We start from the raw sequence: 27,358 nt of genomic DNA on the forward strand, positions 1-27,358 counted from the left end.
TCGCATAAATCACCTTTTCGTATTGGCGACGAACACCAAACATGATTGCCAAATGAGAGTATTGAGATGTGGAACAATGACTAATACAACCCATCTATTTATAACACAAAAATTGCATTTTACACTGAGGCGCCAATCCAATTGGCGCCTCCTCTCAAGCTATACACAGGGGCGTCAATCCAATTGGCTAGGGCACCTGTCCTAGCCAATCCAATTGGCGTCTGCATTCAATTTTTAAGAGGAGTCACCAATTCAATTGGCGCCTCCTCCTAAAAATCTTGGCGCCTCCTCCTAAAAGTGGAGTAGTTTGAGATTTTTTTTGAAATCAGAGGTATTTTGGGAATTTCCTTAAAAAGTGAGTTTATTTTTGTAAAAATTTCTATAATAGAAGAGAGAAATTAACAATAAAAAATTGAAACCATACTGTATACGATGTAGGTGTAAAAAAAAACATGTAAAGATATCAATTCTCAATTGGAATAAGCCATGGATCCCACACATTTATATCTCTATTGAATCTCCCTCTTTAAAAGCAAACAAATAAGTTTTCAGTTTTTCTCTTCTCAACTTCTCTCTCCCTTATTTCACCTATACCAAACATTTCCTTCGAGTGCCAGAGTCAACCAACTACCTCTTCTTACCCAAATCAGGTAGCGGGCCCACATAACGTAAACCCTTTTTCTCTATCTGGTGGCGCCATACTATATAAACTCTCGTTATCCTAATCCTACAGGACCACACTTTTTCGCTCTCATTCAACTCCACACTGTCTTCGTCTTCCTCCCCTCTCTGCGAATCCCATTCCATCTTCTTCTCTGGCAATGCACCTACTTCTCTTCTCCCTTCATGCATTTATTATTCTCCATGTTTATCTATCTCCGTGTTTTGCCGCCAATTGTTGGCGCTGGCGGGATTGTTATTATTTTACCCTAGTTATTTTTGGATTCGATTCTACTGTTGCGAATTTTCTATGCTGTTTCTTATTTATTGATGATGATAACTTTGGATTTCGAAACCTTTTATATGCACGTTGGTTCAGTTGAATAGCATTACCGTTCCCCGTTTTCCACGCTTTGAAATTCCATCTCTTCAAACTTCAATGTCGTCGATGATTCTTCACCAATCTGCGTTTTATTGCTTGATGCGATTTGCCTTTTATACGGATGTTTACTCGTAATGACGTTATATTATGGTTTATCTGTTTATCCCACTTTTATTGTATAGTTAAAGTAGAATCGGTATGTTTTTATGGTTTCGACCTTACGTTCAATGGCATGTTTTTTTAAGTGAAATTTAGTTTGAGTTAGGGATATTGAAATGTGTTTTTTAAGTGAAATTAATTTGAGTTAGGGCTTTGATAATGTGTAGTATTCACTGTTTCTTTTTGAACTATACATGTTGGCCATCATCATCATACTCGTCGAGGTTGTGAAAAGTCCTATATTGATTGTCATTTGTGTGGTTATTATCTTATTCACTTATTGTATATACGTTTCATGTATCTTACTTTTTCTTACTTGTTTACTGTTTAATTGATTGTATTCAGGATATCCCTTAGTGCATGACTTGCTAAGAGAATATATGCACTGATTCAATTAACCTTGAATTATGGCGCCAAAGACTAGATTGGATCCCGGCACAGCTAGCCAAGAGGAATTGGCTTTCAAGGGGGCTTTCTCAAGTGGACAGCGGGGAAATTTGAGAAACGTCGATTCGAATAGGGGGGCTTTCTCAAATGGACAGTGGGGAAATTTGAGAAACATCGATTCGGATAGGTCTGCAAGCTTTCGTGATGGTAATGACAGTCAGATGTTTATTTCTGATACTAGTATGTTGCAGGGAAGTTCTACATTTTCACGAGATTCGGATCCATTTGCCCAGTATTTAAAGTTGGATCCAATAACCACAGGAGGCCAAAAGTATACAAGTTTAAATGACTTAAAACGGGTTCTGGGGATATCTCCTGTAAACACCCTTGGAGATTGTGCTTTTCAAACTGGTAATCCGAAGTCTCGCATTCCAGCGGATCCGGAGGATTTGAAACGATTCAAAGCACGTCTACAGGAGGCTTCTGCTAGGGCTAGGTAATTTGAGAAGCTTTATGCATTACCATCGATTTTGTCATCAAATCATTCCGCTTTTACCCTACTTCTCATTTAATGTAATTCCTAATTAATTAGCGCGTGGTTGAGAGCTTACATTTTCAGCATATGTAATGTAATTGAATGACTACCATTTTAGTCAACGTTTCTCAGTTTTTGGAATAAAGGCGACGTCTGAGTTCCAGAATTTTCTCGTTATTGTCAGTTTGTCACTTGTGCAATGATTCTGTTATAAAGGTTCTACTCTTTTATTTTTTGTCAGTTATGGATCAAAGAAGTTGGATGAATCTGTACACAAATTAAACAAACATTGGGAGGCGGTAAACTCAAACAAGCAATTTCAGAACGAGGGGTTACGAAATGAAAGGATGAGGGGGTCCCATTTATCTAACATGGGAAGTCAGACTCATCAGAGCATTACAGAGCTTGCAAATAACAAACCAGAGGATATACCTAATAAAATCATTCCGAACACGCACATCAGTACATCAGCTGTTGAGATACAGGTTAGTAGGCATTTTAAAATTATTGTTGCATTTCCTTTACTAAAGCTGTGGGTTTATGCCATGTTAATTGCTAGTTATTTATTTATTTTTAAATTGTAACAAAGAGGATAGATTTCCAATAGTATTGAACTATAAATAAAATTATAGTTCTTTGAAATAAACTTGGATAAGGGAGAGCATGATGACACATCCTCTCATGAATCTGGTGCAACTATATTCAATTTCTGTTACATGCTTCTCTGAAGATTTAGAAAATAAAGTCCCACACTAAATGATCTGAATGAGATATTGAAAGATTTCATGTTGCAGCTTGCAGCTGTATGTGTTATTTTAATTTTAATATTTTAATACACCTAAGTTTTAATGCTTAGGCCAAGCTGGATATCCATCATATATTGCTATTTTCAATCTTACTTCCAGTGCCATTATATTTCCGAAGTTTCTGGAGGAACTATTATTTTTGGATTACCAATGTAACTCATTGAACCACATCACTTGTGTAAAGACTCATTGATGACTAATTATTGATTTGATTTTCCTCTCTTAAATACGGAACATGCTACATTTCTTTGTTTTCTGAGTAGCAATGTATTTTTTTGACCTTGTTAATACTTTATTTTTCAAATATCTAATCTATATTTACTTTATATCTTTTGGTGATAAATACTAGGCGGAAGGGCAAAACAATAGCTTTAGCAGACAGCCTTTGACAATTGGAAAGGATAAAGACAACATCAAGGATGTTGGTAAGGTTTGTGATGGTGTTCAAGAGAAGGTTCAGAGGTTACTTGTAAGTGAAGAAACATGGGATAGAAAAATGAAAAGAAAACATTCCATGGGCACCGACTTAGCCGGATCCACAGATGGGGAAGGAGAGCTTAAAAGCTTTAAGTATTTAAAGCAAGCTAGTATGTCTGGTCTGCGGTCTTGTGACAGTCTTCAAGAGAAGATTCAAAGGTTACCTATAAGTGGAGAAACATGGGATAGAAAAATGAAAAGAAAACATTCCATGGGCACTGTCTTAGCCGGATCCACTGATGGGGAAGGAAAGCCGAAAAAAATGAAAAGAAAACATTTTACGGGCACCACCCTAGCCGGATCCACTGACTCTGGTCTGCAGTCTTGTGATGCCATAGGTTTGAGGTAAACACAAGTTTATGATAATGGCTAAATAGGGATTTCTTCCACTAGACTAAGTTTATGTTTTTCCAGTAGGTCAAGGCGACCACTAATGAAGAAGTCACACAATAGTAAAGATATTGCTCATCTTGGGCATCCATCAACTAGTAGTTCCCCGAATATTGCTGGTATGTCTATCCATTTGAGTAACTACTCATTTCATTATTCATTAAAAAAGTAGAATTGTTTACCATATTATACTTATTTAATAAGATACTCTAGTAACAAGATGATATAAGTTGTTTTCTCATATTCAAACAATAATGTTATACAAACCATCCAAAATGGCAGGTATGTCGGGTGATGACAAGGAGGAACTATTATTTGCGGCCAACTTTGCTAGCAATGCCAGCTGTATGTTACTAAACCCTCCTATTTTTGAGTTGGGTGTGCGTGTGCAGAACTTTTATATAAATATTGGTCCTTGGCAGATACTGGCTGTTCTAGCTCATTCTGGAAGAAAATGGAACCTAATTTTGCTCCGGCCAACTTGGAAGTCATAGGCCACTTGAAGCAGCAGGTGTGTGTTCTGACAGTTTGTGTTTGTAAAATTTAAGCGACTCTTAATTGAAGCATTGCTCTTTGCACCAGGTTAAAACAATAGAGGATGATCAAAGTTATTTGTCTCAAAAGCTTTGCCTTCAAAGTGATGCCCCGGTAATGCCTAAAGCTTAAATCTTATATTCGCAATAATTTTCAAATTTGACACCTCTTTATGGAGAATGGATATTCTACTTCAAATAAGTGAAATAGCAATTTTAGTTAGTTTATTTCTTCGTTTGAGGTGCATGTTTGTTACGAATACCATAAGAGAAGGGATCAAGTTACTCCAAGAATAACTTTGAGTAGAAGACTCATCAAATATATTTTACCAATCCAACCGTCAAATTAACCGTTCTTATTGAGTAGATCAACTCCACAAGTTTTCATTTATTTCTATAACTATTTTATACTTCACCAAATGAATTCAAATGAGTGTATAAAAGCTTTTCTAAAATACAAGTAAATGTTGACTTCCAGATTATATAGCTACAAATTTTTATTTATATGAAACTAATATGATAATAAACAACAGTTAGATTAGTGAAATTTAGTGTTTATAAGGACTTATTATGTGGAGTTATTCTACTCAAAGTTAATGTATATATATTACTTTGATTTAATCTTTTGAATATTATTAATATTTATTTTAATTTGTAGTCTTTTTATTTTAAATATTTTCATATTTTATTATACTTAAAATCTTCTTTTTTTTGTAGAGATAAAAGTAAATTAGAGATTTTTTAATTCCATTCTTCTAGTTTTAAAAACAATCTTTACCTCATAATAATAGAATCTGAACAAGAGGTAGGGCTATCTAATTTATCATATGTACCAACTCATTAAACAATAGTCTAAGGTACTATACCTTATCATATTTGTCTATCTTATCCGGATGTCGAAACTATAGATTTAGATTAAGACGCTAGTGCTTCAACCTTTTGTACAAGTAAAACCTAGTGTGTGCATCAACAAAGCTGATTTAATATGAATAGCCACAAGAATATAAAACTGGGGCAGAGCTCCCAAATTGCTATAAGACTGTAGCCTCCAGAGTAAACTTTTTTAATCAGTTATCGGTCTTTTTCTAACACATTTCTTTCATCCAAATTCTCAGGATGGGATTGTGCTTACGAACAACCTTTTTTCGCAATATCCACTTGAAGGAGAAAGAGGGAGAAACATTTTAAATCAATCTGATTCAAAAGAGCTATCTTCAATGTTTGACATGGTTGATCAACCTCACGATGGCAGCTTTCTGTCCAGTCAAATGGATTTAGAATACAAACTACCACCATTGTACCGAAGAGTATTGACAGCTCTGATCATTGACGATCAAACTGAAGAAACTGTTGGAGATGAAAACATATATTTTCTGCATGAAAGAGATGACCCTCCTGTTGGATCCTACACTGAGACAGTTTCCTGTAATGGGAATGCTACCTTTACATGTGACGAAGTGTCTATGGAGGATAAACTCTTAATGGAGCTACAGAGTGTCGGCATATACCCAGAACCAGTGGTAAACTTCTAATTTGTAAATATGTGAAAAGTCTGTAGTTTATACAGATGGGAGTTTTTCTGTATGATTTAATTATCTTGCCTCTTCGTCCCTTTTTTTTTTTTTCCGTTTATCTTGTATACATGCATAGTGCACACATGTAACTAACCAGACTTGTAGGAGTGGTTTTAGTGAAGGGCGTTAAGTGACATTGTATGTGCTATGTGGCAGCAGAGTGTTGGGCACTTGGGTGATGGAGTGAAAGGTGCCCATTGTGTTGGGACTTAGGAGGATATATGAGTGTTCTTTTCAATTAAATTCCTGGATTCTAACCCAGTTACAGTGGAGACGCTGATAGGCTCCAGTGGTGGCGGTGGGTATGTGACGGTGATACCAAGGTAGCAGTGGTACCATAGTAGAGAGTAAATGTGGCAAAAGTGTTGGAGTGTAATTTAAGGTTTTAAACATAATTGAGAACATTTCAGACTTTTAGTCTGTATACTTAACATTATGAATCAAATTTTCCTTCCTTCCAAATCCTCCCAATATTGGACGGGGCCAGACTTGAGAGGGGAATCCCTTAACATTTCCCTCCTTCCTTTTCATCCTTCAACAGAACAATTTTTTTTATTAATATGCCAATCCAATCTTTTACGATGACTGGTGCTCGATTCCTTGGCCAGAGCACGATCTTTTTATGTTAATGCATGCAGACATGCATTATGTTTGAAGAGTTTATCGAGTATTGAATATGGTTTTTTGGGTTCATTTTTTCTATCAATGCTTCTGTTACTAACTGTTCTCCCTATGATTGTCTTGTGAAAGCCTGAGCTTGCTGATGAGGGTTGTGAAGCTATTGATCAAGAAATTACTCAATTGCAGAAGGGAAGCTGTCTACAGGTTTTGATTCTTATCTGAAGTAAACTGTCTATTGTTTTAAGTTATTCTTGGTTTTATTATTTACATAACTGTCTGTATTTGACCAATTTTATAGTTCTTCAAAAAGAAAGAAGGATTTATGAAATTTAATCAAGCAGTAGAAGATGCCAGGGAACTGGAACAGCGGTAAAATATTTGATACTATATAGTTTATCTTTTGCATCAGTTTTTTTTTTTATGTTGACAAATCAACATGCTGACCCTCATTGATAGCTAATATGTATTATGTTAATATGCAGAGCCCTTGAGCAAGTTGCTATGGAAAAACTTGTTGAGTTGGCTTATAAGAAGAAGCTGGTAATATGCCTGTTTATTTTGTCTGCTTATTCCCTGTTGTTTGCAGAGTTAGTTTTAGAATGCAGTTGTGGCAACTGAATTGAGCTATTTGACATATATCTGAAACATGTTATTTGTTTGATTGAAAGGTACTGTATTTGTTGCAGTTCAAAAAAATAAAAATAAACGATTAAACTGTCAAATTAATTTCTGATTCTATAGAATGCTCTGAAATAAGTCCCCGAGATTATGAATATTTCAAAAAGGTCCACGACTCTATCAAATTTTACTCATTAATTTTTCGATACTAATACTAAATTGATAATAAATGGTTAAATATAGGGACCAAATTGACAGTAAGTGGTATAATCTGAAGACTTTATTGATAGTAAGTGATTATATAGGTACCAACTTGGCATGTTAATAGAGTCATGGATCTTTTTAAAATATTCAGTGACATGGACCAGTTTGAGGGTGTTCTTCAGAGTCAAGGACTAATTTGGCGGTTACTCATTTTTTATCATCGAATTTATATTCTGTGCTCTTTCTCTCCTTTTCAACTCCCCTTTAGATGTCTTACAAAATGTATGTCTTCTATTCTAGACCAATCTTTTCAGAATTACTGCTGTGACAGCTTTGGTCATGACATAGTTAAGTTAAACTGATTTGCATTTGAAAAATGACCCTTTATAATATTATAGGCCTCTCGGGGAACTATTGCAGCAAAGTATGGAATTTCTAAGATCTCAAGGCCAGTTGCTTTGGCTTTCACGAAGAGGAATCTTACTAGATGCCAGACATTTGAGGAAACCAGGAAAAGTTGCTTTCTGGATCCCATGTTTAAAGATGTCCTATATACAACTCCTGCTCTTGACAACTATACTGTTTCAACTGTTGCTGTTAACCGACCACTTGCTCAAAACTCTCGGCAAGATTTTGCACCACCAGGTTTTCTGTTTTCATCATGTTTTATTTGTTTTTGATGAATATTGCCTTCTAAAATATTATTTGATTAGGGGGATAGATCCTTTTTATTTCTTATTGGTAATTTATTGGGCCTTGGCTTTTGCAGGTTCATTTCCTTTCAGGGAGCAAAATGTCTTGGGAAATTCAAACCATCCATCTAACCTGGATTTTGCCAGGACTGGACCAATACTGAACGGAGGGAAGAAAGGTAAAGTGCTACCTGATAATGTTGGTGCTAGTGCATATTTGGGAGAGAAGAAAGGAGAAGTGCTACTTGATGATGATGGTGCTAGTGATTCTTTGGGAGGGAAGAAAGGAAAGGTGCTACTTGATGATGTTGGTGCTAGTGCTTTGGAAGGGCAGAAAGAAAAAGTGCTACTTGATGATATTGGTGCTAGTGCTTCTCTGGGAGGGAAGAAAGGAGAAGTGCTACTTGACGGTGTTGTTGCTGGTGTTGGTCCTAGTGCTTCTTTGGGAGGGGAGAAAGGAGAAGTGCTACTTGATGATGTTGGTGCTAGTGCTTCTTTGGGAGAGAAGAGAGAAGTGCTACTTGACGATGTTGGTGTTGATGCTAGGGCTTCTTTGGGAGGGAAGAAAGGAGAAGTTCTACTTGCTAGTGCTTCTTTGGGAGGGAAGAAGGGAGTTGAGGATGTTGGTGCTAGTGCAACTCTTGGTAATTCATTCTTGGGCGGAACAATGGGAAAGAGGAGTAAAAGAGGGAAGAAACGAGAAGTGCTACTTGATGATGTTGGTGCTAGTGCTTCTTTTGGAGGGAAGAAAGGAGAAGTGCTACTTGACGGTGTTGGTGTTAGTGCTTCTTTGGGAAGCAAGAAAGGAGAAGTGCTACTTGACGGTGTTAGGTCTAGTGCTTCTATGGGAGAAAAGAGAGAAGAAGTTCTACTTGACGATGTTGATGTTGATGCTAGTGCTTCTTTGGGAGGGAATAGAGGAGAAGGGCTAGTTGCTAGTGCTTCTTTGGGAGGGAAGAAGGGAGTTGAGGATGTTGGTGCTAGTGCAAATCTTGGTAATTCGTTCTTGGGTGGAACAACGGGAAAGAGGAGTAAAAGAGGGACGGGGAAGGACACTTCTATGAGAAATTATGTTAAAAGAGGTGGTCATTCTTCTGCAAGTAACACAAGGAGTGAGCGTAAAACAAAAGTGAAGGCCAAACCACAGACAGATGGACTCTCTACTTCTGCAAAAGGATCTCTTAGCAAGTTGGTGGGAAATACTAACTCTAAGCATCAATTGGCTTGTGGCTCTGATCAACTGGTTTCCAGTGGTAACAATAATGTTGGCTCTCTATCTCATGGTTATAGTAGTAACGATTTTGCCATTGAAACTGAGGATCCCTTGGATTTAACAAACATGCCTGAACTAGACTCCATAGGATATGGTGTAGATAAAGACCTGGATTCTTGGTTAAACATTTGTGGGGATGCCTTAGAAGATGATGATGAGGCAGTGGGCCTAGACATACCGATGGACGATCTGTTCACGGTTCTGTGAAGAGAATGCAGGATATTATATATTCCTATACATTATTTGGTGTTTATGAACTGCACTGTGTTGGTTGAACTCTGCTCATACAATTCATTAGTCTCCAGTTGGCACTCTTAGTTATGCTTATTATTATTTTTGTATATACTGCCAGTCAATATCTACAGTACCAAATATAGAAGCCCAACATAGGGTTAAAGAAATACAGAAAAGAAGAAAAAGGTAGTTCTCAATTGTTCATATGAGAGTAGAGCTCCATTGGTTGTAACTATTACATACATTACAAATAATTTATAATTCTGTTGTTATTTTCTCTCATGGCTTGTAAATTATATCATCTTAATTACAACATTGGAAAGCAAGTTTGTGGAGGATTTAACGCCAACCCCTCACTTTTATACCTGGCACACCCTAAAAAATTTAAAAATATTTATCAATCAAATTTTATTTTTGTTCCTAATTTTTTACTCTTAATAACATATCAAAAATAAATTTTTTGGAAGTACAACTCAAATTTTCGGTACGCATTTTTTTTTCTTCGTATTTTTGAAAATTCTTGCATTTATATCAGAAATTTGAAATTTTCATATAAAAATACCAGAAATTTTAAAAACCCTGGTAAAAAATATCGGAAAATTCAAAAAATTTGATAAAAAATACTAAATTTTTTAAAAAATCTGATAAAATATATCAAAAATTTCAAAAAATCTGGTAGTTTCCTAAGAAATCTTAAATACATATTCAAAATTATCAAAAATTATGGGAAAAAAACAAAAAGTTTCGCAAATTAATTTTTTCCCGGTAATTTATAAAAGAATTGTAAATTTTTAAAATTTTTGGTAAAAACTTGTAAATTTCTAAAATTTCCGGATTTCATCCAAGGGTATATCGGTAAATTTACTCTAAATGGAAGATTTCAAATATAAGTGGGGGTGACAGATTAAATCCTCCAGTTTGTGGTGTCCATTGTGCTCAAGAATCGGAAATCATAAAGCCATCATAGAAAGCCAATCATATGTTTTATGTGTTCGCGGGTCAGTTTGACGTTTGTGGTGTCCACTGTGCTCAAGAATCGGAAATCATAAAGCCATCATAGAAAGCCAACCATATGTTATATGTGTTCGCGGGTCAGTTTGGTTCAGTTTCTCGGTTTAGATTTTTTGATTTTACATGCATGCGTTATCTAAATAGTTTATATCTATGATACTTTAGGCTTAAATACAATAAGAATGTTATTTGTGTTTGTCCTGAACTGCATTACTTTGAGTTTTTGAACACTAAAGTTTATGGTTTGTATGCTTTATTTTCTAGTTCAATACAATATGAATTTTGAAATCCAAATCCTTAGTTTGAAGATTGGAATATAGAATAACATGTTATCTGTTTTATTTATTTTTGGTTTGGTTTGTTTATGTATTTTATTATGACATATCTCCCCGCTTGTATGACTGCAGGAAAAATGTCTGACAAATAGGAAAGACTAAGACATGATAAAGTGATCAAACATGCTTTCGTTCGCAGGGAGAAAGTTAGCCCTTCGTGACCTTCATTTAGAGATACTTCTTTTACCGACGAGAGATTGTTTTCATGGTTTTATGTGTCACTTACACCGCTTTCTCAGATTCATGTGTCCTTTACTACCCCAGATACTCTGGATGATGTCGTGCCTGATAGTTTTCCAGAAGGCCTCTTAGACCTTTCATTGCTTCCTCTATATCCAGACCATGTTGCTAGACACATGTGTGTGTGAGAGAGAGGTAGCATAAATTTCTAATTTTTCTTTTAAACATATGTGTTATAATATTTGAACTGTCTGACGATTGATGTATTTTTTTTTGCAGTATTGTGATACGTTAAAAGCCATGGTAGGAAGGTTGCAAACCTGACACATCCTGATGAGCCATGGTTTTAGGATGTCATGCAATTATCTGAGTTGCAGGATTTATGCAACACTGCATATGGTTTTATTAACCATGAGTTATCGTCTGCTTTGTGAAGAAATCACACGTAGAGATGCCATCATTTCTTCTTTCAATAAGTGAGATGTTCATCACACTTGATGATGTATCATGTCTCGTAGAAAATTATTGAATTACTCAAGAACCTGTAGACCTGAGGCACTAGAAATGATGGTGTCTTATTTGGGATCTGACACGGGAAAAACCCAACATGAGATAAATGACACAAGAGGATGTCATGCTAGGTTTTCGTTCATGGTGGATCTGTATGAACATCACTTGACTGTAACTGTAGATGCTGATGGTGATGATGGACATGTTGCATACCACAAAGTTTGTGCATTGAGGTCATACCTCTTGATTTTAGTCGACACGTCCATTTTTATGGACAAAAGTGCAACCTATGTTGACGCTATCTACATCAGAAATTTCATTGACTTGAAGAGGACTCCAGAGTATAATCGACGGGTTACTTGTTTGGTGTACCTCTACTCCAAACTAGCTGAGTAGTTTATGGAAGACTCGATAGTTTACAGGAAACAATTGTCTATTTACGATAATTTTTTGCATTTTTACTGATATTAGTGTCATAATACATGTGTTATACTATTACTAATATTTCATCTTTTCCATTTTCATACATGGATCCACCAATATTTTTCACATCTTGACGCCTGGGCATATGTGGAAGACTACTCTGAGACTTTGCCATGTGCATAGTCGATCATCCCGCTCAGGGGGAATCAGGTGATCAAGCCATTCCGAGTTGCTCTTGACCACACTGTTCCAAATGATATTCACTTTATGCCATACGGTGAACACAATGAGATCTGACCCTTAAAGGTCATAACCTTTTACTCTAGATGGATGACATGTGGGTCTCGACTTATGTACCCACATTTACCTGAGTGGGTCATGTGTTAGTTTGTATATATGCAGTGTATACCTAGAGACCCCGCTTTTGCTGCTCCTGCGAATGTCCTTTGTAGGGATGTTGATGAAATTTTTGCAGCGTACTATGATTATCTGGTTCCATAGGATGTACGTCGTGTGTCAATTTCTCGTCTTGAGTACAATATATTGCTACATCATATGATTTTATAGGGTGTTACATCCATATATGACACCAGATACACAATGTCACCTGATTAGCTGCATGTTGGTTAACTACATGTTGGAGTATATCTCATTTTAAGCCAAATACACAATGTGACTTGCAAATTAACAATATGTGTGAGATCTTCAATAGATCAATTTTGAAGTATATAGACAAACCAATCATTACACCACTGGAAGAAATCAATCACTAATAACATTAAGGATTACAATTGAAAAAGATGCTCTAGGTAAATGCAAAGGAATCATAAGTCCTAAAATCCAACTAGTTCTAGAAAAAACAAAGAGGGAAGCTGAAGGATAGAATGCAACATGACCTTCTGATGATGACTTTGTAATTTTTGGGGTGTCAAATCATGTTGACACATATGCTATTAATTTAATACATAAGAAATGTGCATGTAGGAGGTGAAATTTAACGAGGATACCATGTTGTCATGCGATCGCATGCGTATGATATAACAAGAAGGATCAATAAGAGTATGTTTCATCATATTATCACTAACACATATATGCAAACTATTTCATGATAATTTTAATGTTAGTTTACTAATGAATTTTTTTTTGACATTGTTATATATTTAATATTATTAACATAATTAAAAATTCAATAAAATATGATAGGTAATAAAATGGTATATATTTGACAATGACATGTCACCATTACCACTGCCATGTCATTAAAAAATATTCTCAAATTTGAAGAGGAACTAAAATCTTCAAAATAAAAATGAAGGAATCAAAATTTTAAAAAAGGAATAATAGAAAAACCGAAATTGCAATAAAGCCAAAAAATTATAATGTAGTTATTTTTTTCTCGTATTTTTTTATTAACTTATTTTGATTTTGTAAATTGTAAACTAAAAAATATTTTTTATTTAAAATAAAGAAAATAAAGAGCAATTTCAATAAGTACTTCTAAACTAAAATAAATATTTCAAGTTAAGGAGTGAGCATATTAATATTTAAAGCAATAAAATATAGGAATTTTTCAATTTACCCTTTTAAAACACATAAGTTATCGGAAAGATGCTTCCGATAACGTATTTAATTCAAAATATTATGCTAGATAGTATATTTTGATATATTGTTTATCAAAAGCATGCTATCAATAACATATTCTAATACAAAAATATTATTGTATAGTATATTTTGATAGACTTTATGAAGGTGGATTAAAAACTCCTTAAATGATATATAAGATAAAAAAGCAATATAAATGGATTGAGTTGGAAAAAGAGAGTCTAATTAGGGTGAAAATGGACCAGTTTAAGTGGTGGTGCGGCCCTATATATAACACTCTGACAAAATTGTGGTTGGAATAACAAGGCTATTTTTTCTCAATGTTCAAAGGGTTTTGTTTATTACACCCTTAGTATTTCTCCCAAACTCTATAAATTTCTGAAAATGTAGTCACTCTTACACTATCCTAATTATACAATTCATGTACACTACAATTCCCTCAACACCAACTCATTTATTCAAATTAAGGAAAAAATGTAGTCCAGATAACACTATCCAAACACATAATTCGATTTTGTAATCCAAACACACTTTTAATATAAATCTCGCGTTGCTTTCACACCTAATTCATTATCATTTGAAAAAACCGATTTAAGAAAACCGCTTTATTCCCACTTCTGAAATCTCAAGATTCCCTTCTAAAATATATCCAAATCAACTTTATTAATCATTTCCAAACACTACTTTGATTGGGGTTGCACCATTTGAAGGAAATTTGGTAATATTCGCGACTCGACATCTCACGTTACATTCAGTTAGTATGTTTGTATCATTCTATTAGTTTTGATATCCTATCTATTTCGTTCTTGATATCCCATATATTGTTTCATTCCTTGAAAGCAACTATTGCACGTTTTTCACTATTTTGATTTCAATATATTAGAGTTTGGTTTTGTTTTTAAATGGTGAAAACACGTTAGAATATTGTTATCTAGACCCATTCAGATAGTGTTCTCTGGACACCATACATGCCCATTTTACTATCTAAGTTGTTATTTCAGTAAATTAGAATTTCGATTCTGTTTATCTATTTCGATTCTATTTAGTAATTTAGGGTTTTGATTTCTATTTAGCTATTTGCTGATTTAAGTAGATTAAAGTTTAAATTCTATTAAGTTACTTATGTTGTTGACTGATGTTATGATAATAGAAAATGGTTTACAAACAATCAAGGTACATGCATGATCAGTTATCTCAACATGCTCCAATAAGCATGAGAAAGCTAAATCTTCTAGTTAAGTTTGACAATCATCTGGTATTGTTGATGGATCATATTATCATGGTCATGGATCTCGATCTCATTTTGATGCAACTATTGGTGTGTCGCACATGATCCATTCAGACATGTTCTTGTCGTGCTTGATTTTGCCAGACCTCGAGGTTTTCCTAGAGGCCCAATCCCTAGAGGATATGTCACTACTCCCTATATGTGCAAACCATGTTGATGCTTACGTTTAGGAAAGAAATGTAGAACACATATTTACTTGTTCTTTTAAACATAAATTTTATTATATTAATTGAATCGTCTGATGTTGATGTATTAATTTTTGCAGTACTGTTAGACACTTAAGTGTGTTAACCATGATAGAAAGATATTAAATTTTTCCGTATCTAGGTGAGCCATGGTTTCAGGAAGTACTAGAAGCAGGAGGACTTAAGGACTTTTGTAGGACATGATATGGTTACATTGACCATATTCTTTTGTCGACCTTTGTTGATAAATGACACTCTGAGACGTCATCATTTCATCTTCCTATTGGTGATATGAGTATCACTCTAAGTGATGTTTCATTCATCCTTCACATTCTAATCACATGTAGGTTACTGGATTACAGTCAAATTCAAAGATTTAGGGCATTGGAACTTATGGCAAGACACTTACGAGTTGATTTGTGTAAGGCCCCAAAGGAGATTGTAGATACTTGATGAGCACATGACAAAATTTTATTTCTAAAGGAAAATTTCATAGACCATTTGACTGCCATTGTTAATCATGATGGTGATGACACACATATCTCTTATCATAAACAATGTAAATTGAAGATATTTTTTTTTGGCTGACATAACCGTATTTATGGACAAAAGTGAGACCTATGTCAATGTTGTGTACATTAATTATTTCTTAGACTTTAAGAGAATTTACGAGTAAGTTCTAAAATATCAAATTAGCAGTGAGTTACCATTTTGTTTGTTTAATAATTGAAATGAGAAAAATGTTTGTTCTAATTGAATTTGCAACAAAAAACAATCATGCAGTTAGTTAGTAGCCATGGGATCACGAAGCAAAGTAATGTGATGTAGGGGTTGAATTGCTTAGTAACAGAGAGAGATCTTACAGATGCACGATCTGAGGTTCAAAATATGGTAATTTTCACTTTCAATCCCTCTAAAAATTTCTTTCAAAGAATGATCCTCATAATATTTTTCATCCACACTTTTGGTCCCTCCTGCTAACGCCCGTTAACAGAAGCTGACGTGGCATGGCACATTGAATTTTTTTATGATTGTGCATCCACTTGGTAATGCCATCGTAGTAAAAATTCCGACGTGAATGTCACGTGGCAATTTCTTCCATATTTTATTTTTGACTTAAATGTATTTGTAGTCCTCATAAATATCTCAATTTTTTGTTTTTAGTCCATCAAAATATTTCCTTCAAAGAATGGTCCTTCTAAAATTTGACATCCACATTTTTGGTCCCCAATACTAAAACTGTCACTAATTTAGTCGCTAAGTAATAAACTGTTGCTAAAGTCGTCGCTAAGTTGTAAAAACCGTCACTAAGTTGCAGGAGGGACCAAAAGTGTGGATGGAAAATTTTAAGAGGACCATTCTTTAAAGGAAATATTTTGAGGGACTAAAAACAAAATGTGAGATATTTAAGGACCACAAACATATTTAACCCTTTGTTTTTTATATTAATTAAAATTATAGCGACGAAAAGACCGTCGCTAAGATAAACAACATAAATAAACCCTGATTTTGTAGCTAATCTGTATGTAATTTCTAGCTAATTTAAATACATCATTCTTATGACCTAAAATTCGTTTTTTTGCATGATTTTTTACATGAAAGCTTATAACCTTATAAGAATCTCTCATACAAACTGTTGCTAAAGTCGTCGCTAAGTTGTAAAAACCGTCGCTAAGTTGCAGGAGGGACCAAAAGTGTGGATGGAAAATTTTAAGAGGACCATTCTTTAAAGGAAATATTTTGAGGGACTAAAAACAAAATGTGAGATATTTAAGGACCACAAACATATTTAACCCTTTGTTTTTTATATTAATTAAAATTATAGCGACGAAAAGACCGTCGCTAAGATAAACAACATAAATAAACCCTGATTTTGTAGCTAATCTGTATGTAGCTTCTAGCTAATTTAAATACATCATTCTTATGACCTAAAATTCTTTTTTTTCATGATTTTTTACATGAAAGCTTATAACCTTATAAGAATCTCTCATACAAAAATTAATTTTTTAAAACTTGAGATGAATTAAATATGAATTTTTTTTAACACCGATTTTTCATGAAACATAAACAACGCAAATATTGACAAATGATTGAATTTTGAAATAATATTTTACAGATGTCTATCTCATATCACATAAAATGGATCTGCAAAGTTTCATGGAATTCTGAATAAGAATCGAATTATTTTGATTTTTCGATAGAAACATGTATAAATGTATTTTTTTTCTAGAGGAGAGAATAATTATTATGACTTAGACTTTGTTTTTTAAATGACTTTTAATGAATTTTAATCATATTATAAGGATCTCTCCCGAAAATTGTTTTTTTTACCTGAGATAAATTAATATGACTTTTTTAAGCGTCAATTTTCTATGAAACGAAAACAAATGCAAACGTTGACATATGATTGACTTTAGACCTAATATTTTGTAGAGATCTGTATAATAACACATTAAAAGGATCTACAAAGTTTCATAGTATTCATGGATGATATGGGAAAAGGATCCAAAAACGCATGAACAATGCATGTAAGAGAAAAAGGGATTAATGCCCAGGAAGCCCTAATAGCAGTTTTCTCCTTCTCCATTGGAGGTGTTGGAACATAGCTTCGATTGTTAATGAAGATGGGTCTTTAAATATCAACAACAAAAGGAAAGGGGAGTTGCTTTTTCGTGCCAGAAGAAGAATCCATTATTTTGAACTTGAGTTAAAAAGAGTGATAATGGAAGTTAAAAAAATGAAAGTTCTTAGGGTTCAGAAAAGAAAGCAGTGTGGAGAAAAGGAAGAAAGAATGAGAAAAGAGTATATATAGCCGTATGAAAAGAGACTCTTTAGTTTCTCTCTGAAATCAAAACAAGTGGTGTTTTGATTTTTGTTTTAAAGTTGTTAATTATTGTTTTTCGTTATATTTTAATACAGTTAATTCTTGTGGCCCGACCTTGGAAATTGGAACCATGATGGAGATTGCACACATGATCATTGACGTGACAGTTAGGTGAAAGTGGTCATGACGAAGGTGACATGTGTCGACTAATTTGAATCGTGTCGAGAATGTACTAAAACACCACCTTTTTCCATATTGTAAACACGATCGAAAATGGTATTTTTTTGGGGGGGGGGGGGGTATTTGTTAGTCTGTGATGTTTGACTCAATGTGCTCGACAAAAGTGGAGTTGAGAAAAATATACAAGCTAAGTATAGATAGCTAGATCATGATTTCAACATCAAAGTCACAAGGTTTGGTAGGGAGAATTTTCGACAGAGGCAGTTGGAAGACTTGAATCTCGACAAAGGCAAGTTGGGAGACATGGAGTGTTTTTTTCGACATAAGTAATGGTTTTGCAGCAGTTCAAATACTAAAGACAAGTGGAAGTAAAGCAAAGGACAAATGGCCATATAATGGTGTATGTGTTGAATGGTGGATAATTGACCGGTGTTGACGGTTATGGATGTATGTGTATATAAGTCGATTTGATCTTTGAAACAAGGGTTCATATTTTTCATTGTTGTTCTCTATACAATTCAAACATCCAAGTTATAGAGATAAAATAATTTGTGACAAATGTATGAATTTGCGTCCACTTTTAATCTCATCACTTTTACTTAATCATTTATATTACTTTCCTTCATTCACTTTATCTTTTCAAGCAATACTGCACTCTACTTGTAATTTTTATGAAATTGTTCTACATTCAAGCGCTAAAGTTATCAAGCACAAATGCATTTTATAAAATATTTTTGCACAAAATGTCCTTAGCATTTTTTCGAGTTTAATCCTATAAGTGAATTAAAACTTGTGATTTGATTTACTAAAAATAATTGTAAACAGTATGCCTGTTGGAGCAGGATTTTCCCTGCAGGGAGACATGTTCTATTTAATGAATTTACATTTGACATATGGGTTCATGTGGGAATACGAAACCAAAGGAGGTATTGGATGGTCACAGACTGACGATAACGATGATTGAATCGAGCACACTTACTCGAATTTTGACCTATATAGCTGAAAATAAAATAAAGGCGGTCTTAGAGGCCGATTCCAAACAAAGGATGTTGAATCCACTACAATTAAGACTAATAAAACATATGAGATTCGTGAGAACCCAATTTCATATGGTCAGAGGCTTGATTGTATTTACGTTGTATTTACGATAATGAACCTTTGAGATTCGAGAAATATCCATTAGTTTCATATAAGAGGATACAAACTCAATATCCACTTGAAGAGGTTGATTTAGGAGATGGAACAATAAAAAAAACTTACATAAGCGGAAAGATCGATCCAAGCCTAAATATTCAGATGGTCGAGTTGCTTAAAGAATTTAAAGATTACTTTACTTAGGATTATGATGAAATGTCAGGACTCATTCAAAATTTTGTGGAGTTAAAGCTACCAATTCAATCAGACAAGAGGCCAGTGAAGCAAGCACCAAGAAGGTTTTCACCAGAGGTGTCTCATAGATCAAAGAGGAAAACAAAAGGTTTCTAAGGAATAAATTCATACGAACTACAAGAAGATGATGTTATTGGTTGTATATAAGTCAATTTGATCTTTGTAACAGGAGCTCGCATTTTTCATTGTTCTCTATAGAATTCAAACATCCAAGTTAAAGAGATAAAATAATTTGTGAGAAATGTATGAATCAACGTCTTGCTTTTAATCCAAGTATTTTTACTTCATCATTTTTATTATTTTTCTTTATCTTTCAAGCGATTTTGCATTTTATTTTTGGAAATTTCCACCCAATTGTTCTACAATTAAATTATCTAGCACAAACATACATATCTCAAACATCTCGCACAATATATCCTTAAGATTTATTCGAATTTAATCCTTTAAAAAAACCAAAATTTGTGATTTGATTTACTAAAAATAATAATAAACAAATATATAATCTACAAAATAAAGACAAATTATATTTTTACAAAGTAAAATATGTTTGGACTTTGGATCTTGATCCCAAAAACTAATTCAAAATTTGTGGTTACCCTCAGACATTTATCCATTCAACATTCCTAGAACCTAGGAAATATGAGACTTCAAACGAATTCCGACATCATACCTACGAACTTCAACATAAACAAATCATATATTTCCACTTCTTTCTGAATCAAAAGGATGTGAGTGATCAATATCAGGAAGTTTAAGTTGCACCCCTGCAACCTCCTCCAATGAGTTGAAGAATCTTTGATCATCATCTTCAACATGATCATTGATACAAGAACGCCTATACAGCTTCATTTCCTTTCACCAGCCTCCTTAGCCAAACAAACCATGTGCATTCAATGCAAAACCTCAATCAATCAAAAGATTTCATCATTTCCCCTCTATTTAACACCTCCACATTAGTAAATTGAAGCCATGTTTATATGGAATCTGGCGCATAGTGAGACGACACCTACAAATTTCTCATATGATTACCTGTGTTAATTGTGTCTTATGTCCATCTCAGCACTTCATAGTTTCCTCTCTTCAAGGAAAATCCTTCCTTCACCATCCTAGGAGGAATCCAATGCAGCACAAGAAATGACAACGTTTAGAGAATGAACCACTTTGGCCCCTCCATTAATGCAAACATTCTACCTCTATCCCACCATCTAAAACCTCCCAACTTCAAAGATAATCAACACCAACAACTGCCATTGCCAAATAACAGTTGAATGTTGTCAAAACCACATTTGAGTTTGGTTCTGTGCAAAATCAAGGATTTAATTCTATTTTTATAAACATTGAATGAAGCAGAAAGTGATGAAAGCACTTACCAGATTCATGCTAAACAGAATATGTCATCAGTCATCAACAAAATATACTGCAAAATTCTCAGAGGAGCATTTTCGAAATCCAAATACGGCAATCTCACCTCCCTCACTCTGCATGCCCCATCACGTGCTCCAACCCGACCCGCAAGAACCCGGTTCACATCCACCTTCCTGAAAAGATAAACAACACCGCCGCCGCGCAAATCCCCGGAAGGGTTTTGCTTCGTTTTGAAAAAGGTCCAACCTTTCCCGGCGAGAATCCGACAAAACCCATCCATCGTATCAACCCGATTACCAGTAACCCGACAACACAGTGAAACAGAAGAGCAGTCCCAGTTACTGACATCTCCACCGCCGCAAGACCCAACAGCGTCAGAATCCCCGTCGGAGTCAAAAAGAACAAGCTTGAAAGCGCGTGGGAAGAGCGTGACGAAATATCGGAGGTGGGTGAGTGGCGCTGTATCAAAAGAAGGAAAAGGAATAGGGACGACGTCATTGAGAAGAGAACAAGAAGCTGAAGAGACAGAGAAAGTAGATGTAGACGGTGTTGAAGGTGAAGAAGAAGATGTTGATGGTGTAGAAGATGGGTTGGAGAAGATGATGTGAGAAAGTGAAGGCGTTGGGTGTAAATCCATTCCTAAATCTCTTGCAATGGTGGCAAGTCTATATGTGTTTGTTATGATTTCTTTGGTTGGGAGAAACAAAAGACCGGGTCTTTTTTTGAATCTTTTTCCTCTTCTGGTTCTTGTTGTTTCATTGGGTTGTTCTTGTTGTTCATGGTGATGGTGATTTTGATTTAGAAAGTGAGAGTTGTTGTGGATGGATATGGATTCACCTAAGATGAGAGAGCGAACCAGCTTTAGTGGAAGCATCTTTTTCTTAGGTTCTTTGCTTTGTGTGTCCTTCACATACAAGATATGTTTATCATGTTTGGTCGCTTTCCTTTCCTTTTCTTTTCTTTCATTTCTTTGACTCTTGTGAAGTAACCTTTTGAATTCATATGTTATTTTAGCAAACAACAAAAAAAATGGTCGGCATGCACGTCCCGACCTTGGAGAAAGATTTTAGGTTTGTGCCCTCAACTATTCTCGTTTTTATGCGAATTTTTGCAGGACAGTCCAGACATTATTTGAAGGACGAATTTGAAATATGTTTTCCAGAGTTGATGACTAAAAAAAAATTCAAGTTCTCAAATACTAAACTGAAAGCTCTTTACAAAGTTAAGTGTTATTATAGTTGTTGACTCTATATTTTTTTTTGTCTAAATTTCTTGGTAAATGATGTTTCTTACAATCATGGGAGGATGTTTTTCACATAATAATGAAACATGTGTTTTTTTTAAGTATATATACTTTATCATGCTAATAATTATGTTGGCTTAAAAAATGGAGCAAGCATTGGATTGTGAAATTTGAGTCGGTGGATGAATCATTTTCTTTTCATCAATTGATCCTTGAAATATCTTATACCAATTGAATAACTTGGGTGAGTGTTACATTACTTTAATTCATACATACATGTTGAATGTGAATGTCTGATTAGATAAACAAACTTTTATATATTGTCACTTTTGTCTTTAAACAATTGTAGTATATGATAGTATGTCTCTGTCAAAAAACAATAGTAATCTTTCTTGATATCTCGTCGGCATTTGTGGTTTAAACTGATGTAATGTCGCTGTTGCTAAGAAGATTTTCCTATTTTTGTGTTGTGTCCTCTTTTAACATATTGTCAATGCAAATGCTTTACAACAATATCCTTCTATTTTAATATATATTTGTATTTTATGAGATACATTATAAGCAACACTTTGTTTCTTGTGATGCAAACAAGAATACATATAATGCATATGTAATGGAAGAGATGAAATATTTCACTAAGAGTGATTGATTATTGAATTGATTGAAACTAAAAGTATACAATAGCTTTATATAATTTGTTGATCAAGTAAGCAATCCAATTAACTAATAACTAAGGTACTTAGTTAATAAAATCGCTAAACAGAATCATTAAACAATCTAGGATACAAATGATCATGGATTAACATTTAAGACATCTTAATTAGTCGATAAACTTAAGTATGCATCAATCATAATTGTTCTCTCAACAACACAAATCTATCTACTTTTAATGTCCTTGTCAATCCATCAGCTAGCAATAATTTTGTTGAACAGTATGAAACTTCAAACATTTCATTTATGACTTGCGCTCTTATGAATTAGAACATAGTCTTTATGTGATTGCTTCTCCCGTGTGAAATTGGAATTTTGACCATATTTATGGTTCACTTGTTGAGAGTTATAAGCTTCAGGGGGTTTCTGCACTTCATTGCATCTCTTCAATAATGAATCCAATCAAACTGCTCTACATGAGGCAAATGAGTCAACAATGTACTATGCCTCATATGATGAAAAATTTGTGACAAGTTGGTTCTTTGTACACCAAGAAATTACAACATCATTGTTTTTGACAACATAAATTGAGGTTATCGTTCTTTCACTTATTTCACTGCACCAATAAGAATTTGAATAACCTATACCTTCTTCTATTTCACAATAGCTGGAATTAGCATATCAAGTCTCATGATTTCCTCAGGTAATTAAGTATTCTCTTTGCCACCACTAGATGTGATTTCCTATGCTCATTCATGAACTTGTTAATTATACTTATTGTATAACATATGTCAGGTATGCTATCACATAAGTACCTCAATGATCCCATAATTTGTTTGTAAAATGTCATTTCTACCTTCTCTTCATCATAGAATTCGCCGAGCTCTGCATTCATATGAGTTTGTAATTGTATTGGAATCAATCATTGTCAACCTATCTAACAACTCATTCACATACTTTTGCTTATGTATTATCATGTCTTCTTTGACCATCACAAATTCCATGTCAAAAAAGTATGAGAGCTTAACTATGTTAATCATCTCAAATTAAACCTTCATTTTGCCTTGTAAATTCACATTCTCAATTGAATGAATGCAAGTGACGAGCATATCATCCACGCACAAACATATCTTCATGATGCTTTAATGGCTGAAACTTTGCACATAGACACCATACTCAATTATGCGCTTTCTCAATCCTAGCTGAATAATTTTTGCCAATTCTCTTGTTTTAAGCTCTAGGTGCTTGCTTCAAACCATACATGATTTTGTTAATCTTATACACCATGTTCTCCTTGCCTTTTGCTTAAAAATTCGATGGTTGAGGGCCAAACATTGTTTCTTCCAATGGGACAATTTAGGAATGCAGAATTTACATCTAAGTGACAGAGAGACCAATTCTTGCAACTAGTTATTCCCATAATTAATCTCACCGCCTCAAGTCCTGACACATGAGAAAACACTGAATTATGATTAATACTATACTTCTATAAGAAACCTCTAACTAATAGCCTTGCATTATTCCTTGAAATGGTACCATGTGGATTCATATTCACCTTGAAGATCCATTTCACGTCAATAGTTTTCTTTCTCTTTGGTAAGTAAACCAGCCTACGTGTGTGATTCTTCTCAGTTGACTTGAGTTCCTCCATCATGGTCTTCCTTCATACCTTACTCTTCATTGTCCCATCATGTTTAGTTGGCTTAACATCATCTAATAAAGCAAAAAGTATAAGTTCACCTTCAATAGTGATTGCACTATCATGTAATAGTTCATAATCTACAAGTCTACTAGGAATTTTCCTTGTTCTCTCTAGCCTCACATGTGTCTCAATATCCATTAGTCCAACATTTTCAACTCTAGTGTCTTCAACATCAATTTATTCTTTTAACCTTCATTTGAATATGTTCTGTAAAAACCTGACAAATATCACTTTCTTTCTCTAGTGTGCCATGTCACTTGCATGCCTCTAATTCATTGAAAATCATATATGTATTAATGTTCGCCCTTTTGTCCATATGATTGTATAGCTTATAAGCCCATGTGTAATTATATCATATGGGTATCATGCTTTCACTTTATTCATCCCATTTACTTCTTCTTTTATCATGTATGTGCTTTAAACATAATGATCCAAACACTTTGAGGTGTTTCATACTTGGCTTTTTTCCACTCTAAGCTTCTTTAAGCACTTTCATCTCCAACTTCTTAGGGGAGCATTTGTTTAGTATATATGTGGGTGTGTGTTTACCGATACTTTTGGTAAGTAATCACAAGTTTGAAAGTCTATGAGATTAATTCAAAAGATCTACAAAATAATTTGTGCAAATAATTTGTGTGGACATATGGGCGTGTGAATTGAATGCAGTGTAGCAAAAGACTTTAAATGAAGTCAAGTTATGATAAATCATAAGGTAAAATTCAGTAAATAAAATCAAATAAAGAAAAGGAACAAGTACATGTTCCGATTAAGGAGGCAAAAAGAATAAGAAAAAGGATGGACGCAAACGCATACATGTTTCTCGCTCAATTATTTCGCTCTTTGACTCGGGTACTCCAGTGGTATGGAGAGTATGTATAAAATTTTGTGACCTTAGCTCCCATGTATGATTCTGCTATTTATTCTATTTACAAAGTAATATTCAAAGACGATTATGATCACAAGGAGTTTTGTTGCATTTGCTCCACATTCAATCCTTTAAGTTCCCACTATTGTGCTCACGTGTCTTCCAAGACGTTATCTGCTTGTAACCCATGTTGAGTGATAACTGCTTTCCACTTATTTACAAACCTTTGACAATAATTGTTCCAATGTGTTGTCCATGCTTCCTATCAAGGACCCGAGACTTATAAAATTACTAAGTCTTTTATACCATGTTGTTCAGTCGACTGGTCTTTTTTTTTTTATGGAAAGAGGGCTTCTGTTGTTTTCACTTTTCGAGATTTTGGACATGTTTCCCCAGCGATCTAGGTCTTGGGGATTTATCCCTGAGATCCTCCAAACCATGTCTCGCTGTGTCGACAACTCGGTCTATGCTTCGTCGTTGGTTTGTCGACGGCTTGCCGTTAATGCTCCTTTAAAGACTTCGTTGATGTTTTCTCACAGTAAATTTCTTTTCATTGACATTCTTTGTTGACTTTCTAGTAGATGAAAATCCAAGTGTAACAGATGCCCTCCCAAAAATGTCATTGTCGACCCATATCTGAGGGGAGAAAAGTGGCATTGTTTGTAACTACTCCATCACTGTTCATATTCTATGCCACATCACTTCAATCATGCTTGTTGTCAGTCATTATGACTAAATTTCTTACCAAACTTTACGTCTTTAAAACGCGCAAACGTCAGTACATCATTACCCCCGAATTCCAAGATCATTAACTAGCCATTAAATTGGGATTCGAGATTTTATATATTTTTTTTGCAAAATACCCTTTTTGATCCTTTAACTTTACCTCGGGGTCCATTTTGGTCCCTTAATTTTAAAAAGTTCCAAGTTGATCATTTAATTGTTCAAATAGTGCCACAATAGTCCTTTCCATCCATTTGGCTAAAATGGGCCTTTGTTTTGGTATGCGTGGTAGCTGTCATGGATTTCATATTTCATCTTCTTCTTTCCATTGTCTTCCTCCCTCTCTTGCTAGGTTTTTTTTGTCCAATTCGATTTAGGGTTCATAAATTTGGAGAGGTCTACACTGAAATTGGTTGTGGAGAATGAAATTATCATCATCAATGAATTATGGGCGCTTTTTAAACGAATCTAATTTGAAGAGCTTTGGTAGTTTGGATTCCAATTTATGATGGAAACCTGTATGTCATTGTGGAGACATGGATGTTCTTCACAGGGCCTCAACTGTTACAAACTTTGGGAAACAATTTTAGGGATGTTGTCATTATAAGGTAAGAACGAATTTGAATGTTTTCTTCTTCGCTGGTTATTCTGATATAGACCATTTGTCAAATACATAGGGTGCAACACGAGCTGGTTATGGATAGTTTGATTGGTTCTATGAGGATGTGGTAGATGAGAAAGATCAGTTTATGAAGAAGTAAAAGAGTGGGTTGGAGAAGCTAAAAAATAAACTTGATGCAACAAAAATGGAGGTAGAGTATCCCAGGGCTACAAATGAGGGTATGAAGCTACAGTTGAGTGAATTACAAATTCAAATGAAGAAGACGGTGATATGGGAAAAATTTTGGAAGACCATGTTTTGTATTATTTTAGGTGTTGTGCTATTTAGAATATTGTAACAAGTGTATCAAATTGAATTAGTTTGAATATGTTTGTATCAGTTTGAATGGCATAATATTTTGAATATGTTTGTATCTGTTTGCAAGAATATATCTCTTCTTGTTAGCAATTGAGATAAGTTAATTTGTGTATCAATTAATGTGTTTTAGTTCATTATTTAGTAATCAATATGTGTTGGTTTATGAATTGTGTATCAGTTAATGTAGCAGTTCATTATATATCAGTTGGTTTATACCAAAACAGATAAAATAAGCCATTAGTATTCTGCATTACAAGGCACAGTTGTGTATACCAAAATAGATAAAACGTATGCATTACAAATATTATGCATTAAACATTACAAATGTGGTGTAAACCACTAATATTCAACATTACTA

At 34.3% G+C, this 27,358-nt stretch overlaps 2 protein-coding genes across 6 annotated transcripts; one reads left to right on the forward strand and one right to left on the reverse strand.

Moving 5' to 3' along the window:
• Positions 1-564: 564 nt before the first annotated feature.
• LOC127079098 (uncharacterized) lies at positions 565-9,825 on the forward strand. Of its 3 annotated transcripts, none has more exons than XM_051019511.1 (14): positions 565-818; positions 1,547-2,084; positions 2,365-2,608; positions 3,279-3,751; positions 3,821-3,915; positions 4,079-4,141; positions 4,219-4,307; positions 4,379-4,444; positions 5,445-5,849; positions 6,654-6,728; positions 6,823-6,893; positions 7,007-7,064; positions 7,745-7,991; positions 8,116-9,825. In XM_051019511.1, the coding sequence occupies exons 2-14, from the start codon at positions 1,609-1,611 to the stop codon at positions 9,516-9,518; spliced, it is 3,765 nt and encodes a 1,254-aa protein (XP_050875468.1). In that variant the 5' UTR covers positions 565-818; positions 1,547-1,608; the 3' UTR covers positions 9,519-9,825. The 3 variants fall into 3 exon arrangements, with proteins under 3 accessions (XP_050875468.1, XP_050875469.1, XP_050875470.1); XM_051019512.1 differs by having other exon boundaries at positions 3,824-3,915; XM_051019513.1 differs by lacking the exons at positions 6,823-6,893; positions 7,007-7,064 and having other exon boundaries at positions 566-818.
• Positions 9,826-19,873: 10,048 nt separating this feature from the next.
• On the reverse strand, positions 19,874-21,998 carry LOC127079099 (uncharacterized). 3 transcript variants are annotated; one of them, XM_051019516.1, is made up of 2 exons: positions 20,843-21,998; positions 19,874-20,578 (listed from the first exon to the last, which is right to left on the reverse strand). In XM_051019516.1, the coding sequence occupies exon 1, from the start codon at positions 21,709-21,711 to the stop codon at positions 20,848-20,850; it is 864 nt and encodes a 287-aa protein (XP_050875473.1). In that variant the 5' UTR covers positions 21,712-21,998; the 3' UTR covers positions 19,874-20,578; positions 20,843-20,847. The 3 variants fall into 3 exon arrangements, with proteins under 3 accessions (XP_050875473.1, XP_050875471.1, XP_050875472.1); XM_051019514.1 differs by having other exon boundaries at positions 19,874-20,716; XM_051019515.1 differs by having other exon boundaries at positions 19,874-20,770.
• Between the last annotated feature and the right edge of the window lie 5,360 nt (positions 21,999-27,358).

Source organism: Lathyrus oleraceus, chromosome 5 (genome assembly GCF_024323335.1).
Source record: "Lathyrus oleraceus cultivar Zhongwan6 chromosome 5, CAAS_Psat_ZW6_1.0, whole genome shotgun sequence".
NCBI lineage: Eukaryota > Viridiplantae > Streptophyta > Magnoliopsida > Fabales > Fabaceae > Lathyrus > Lathyrus oleraceus.

Coding starts and splice junctions, on each gene's coding strand:
- LOC127079098 (XM_051019511.1), top strand. CDS start 1,609: ATGGCGCCAAAGACTAGATTGGATCCCGGCACAGCTAGCCAAGAGGAA. Junction 4,445..5,444: donor GCCTTCAAAGTGATGCCCCG/GTAATGCCTAAA, acceptor CCAAATTCTCAG/GATGGGATTGTGCTTACGAA. Junction 5,850..6,653: donor GCATATACCCAGAACCAGTG/GTAAACTTCTAA, acceptor GTCTTGTGAAAG/CCTGAGCTTGCTGATGAGGG.
- LOC127079099 (XM_051019516.1), bottom strand. CDS start 21,711: ATGCTTCCACTAAAGCTGGTTCGCTCTCTCATCTTAGGTGAATCCATA.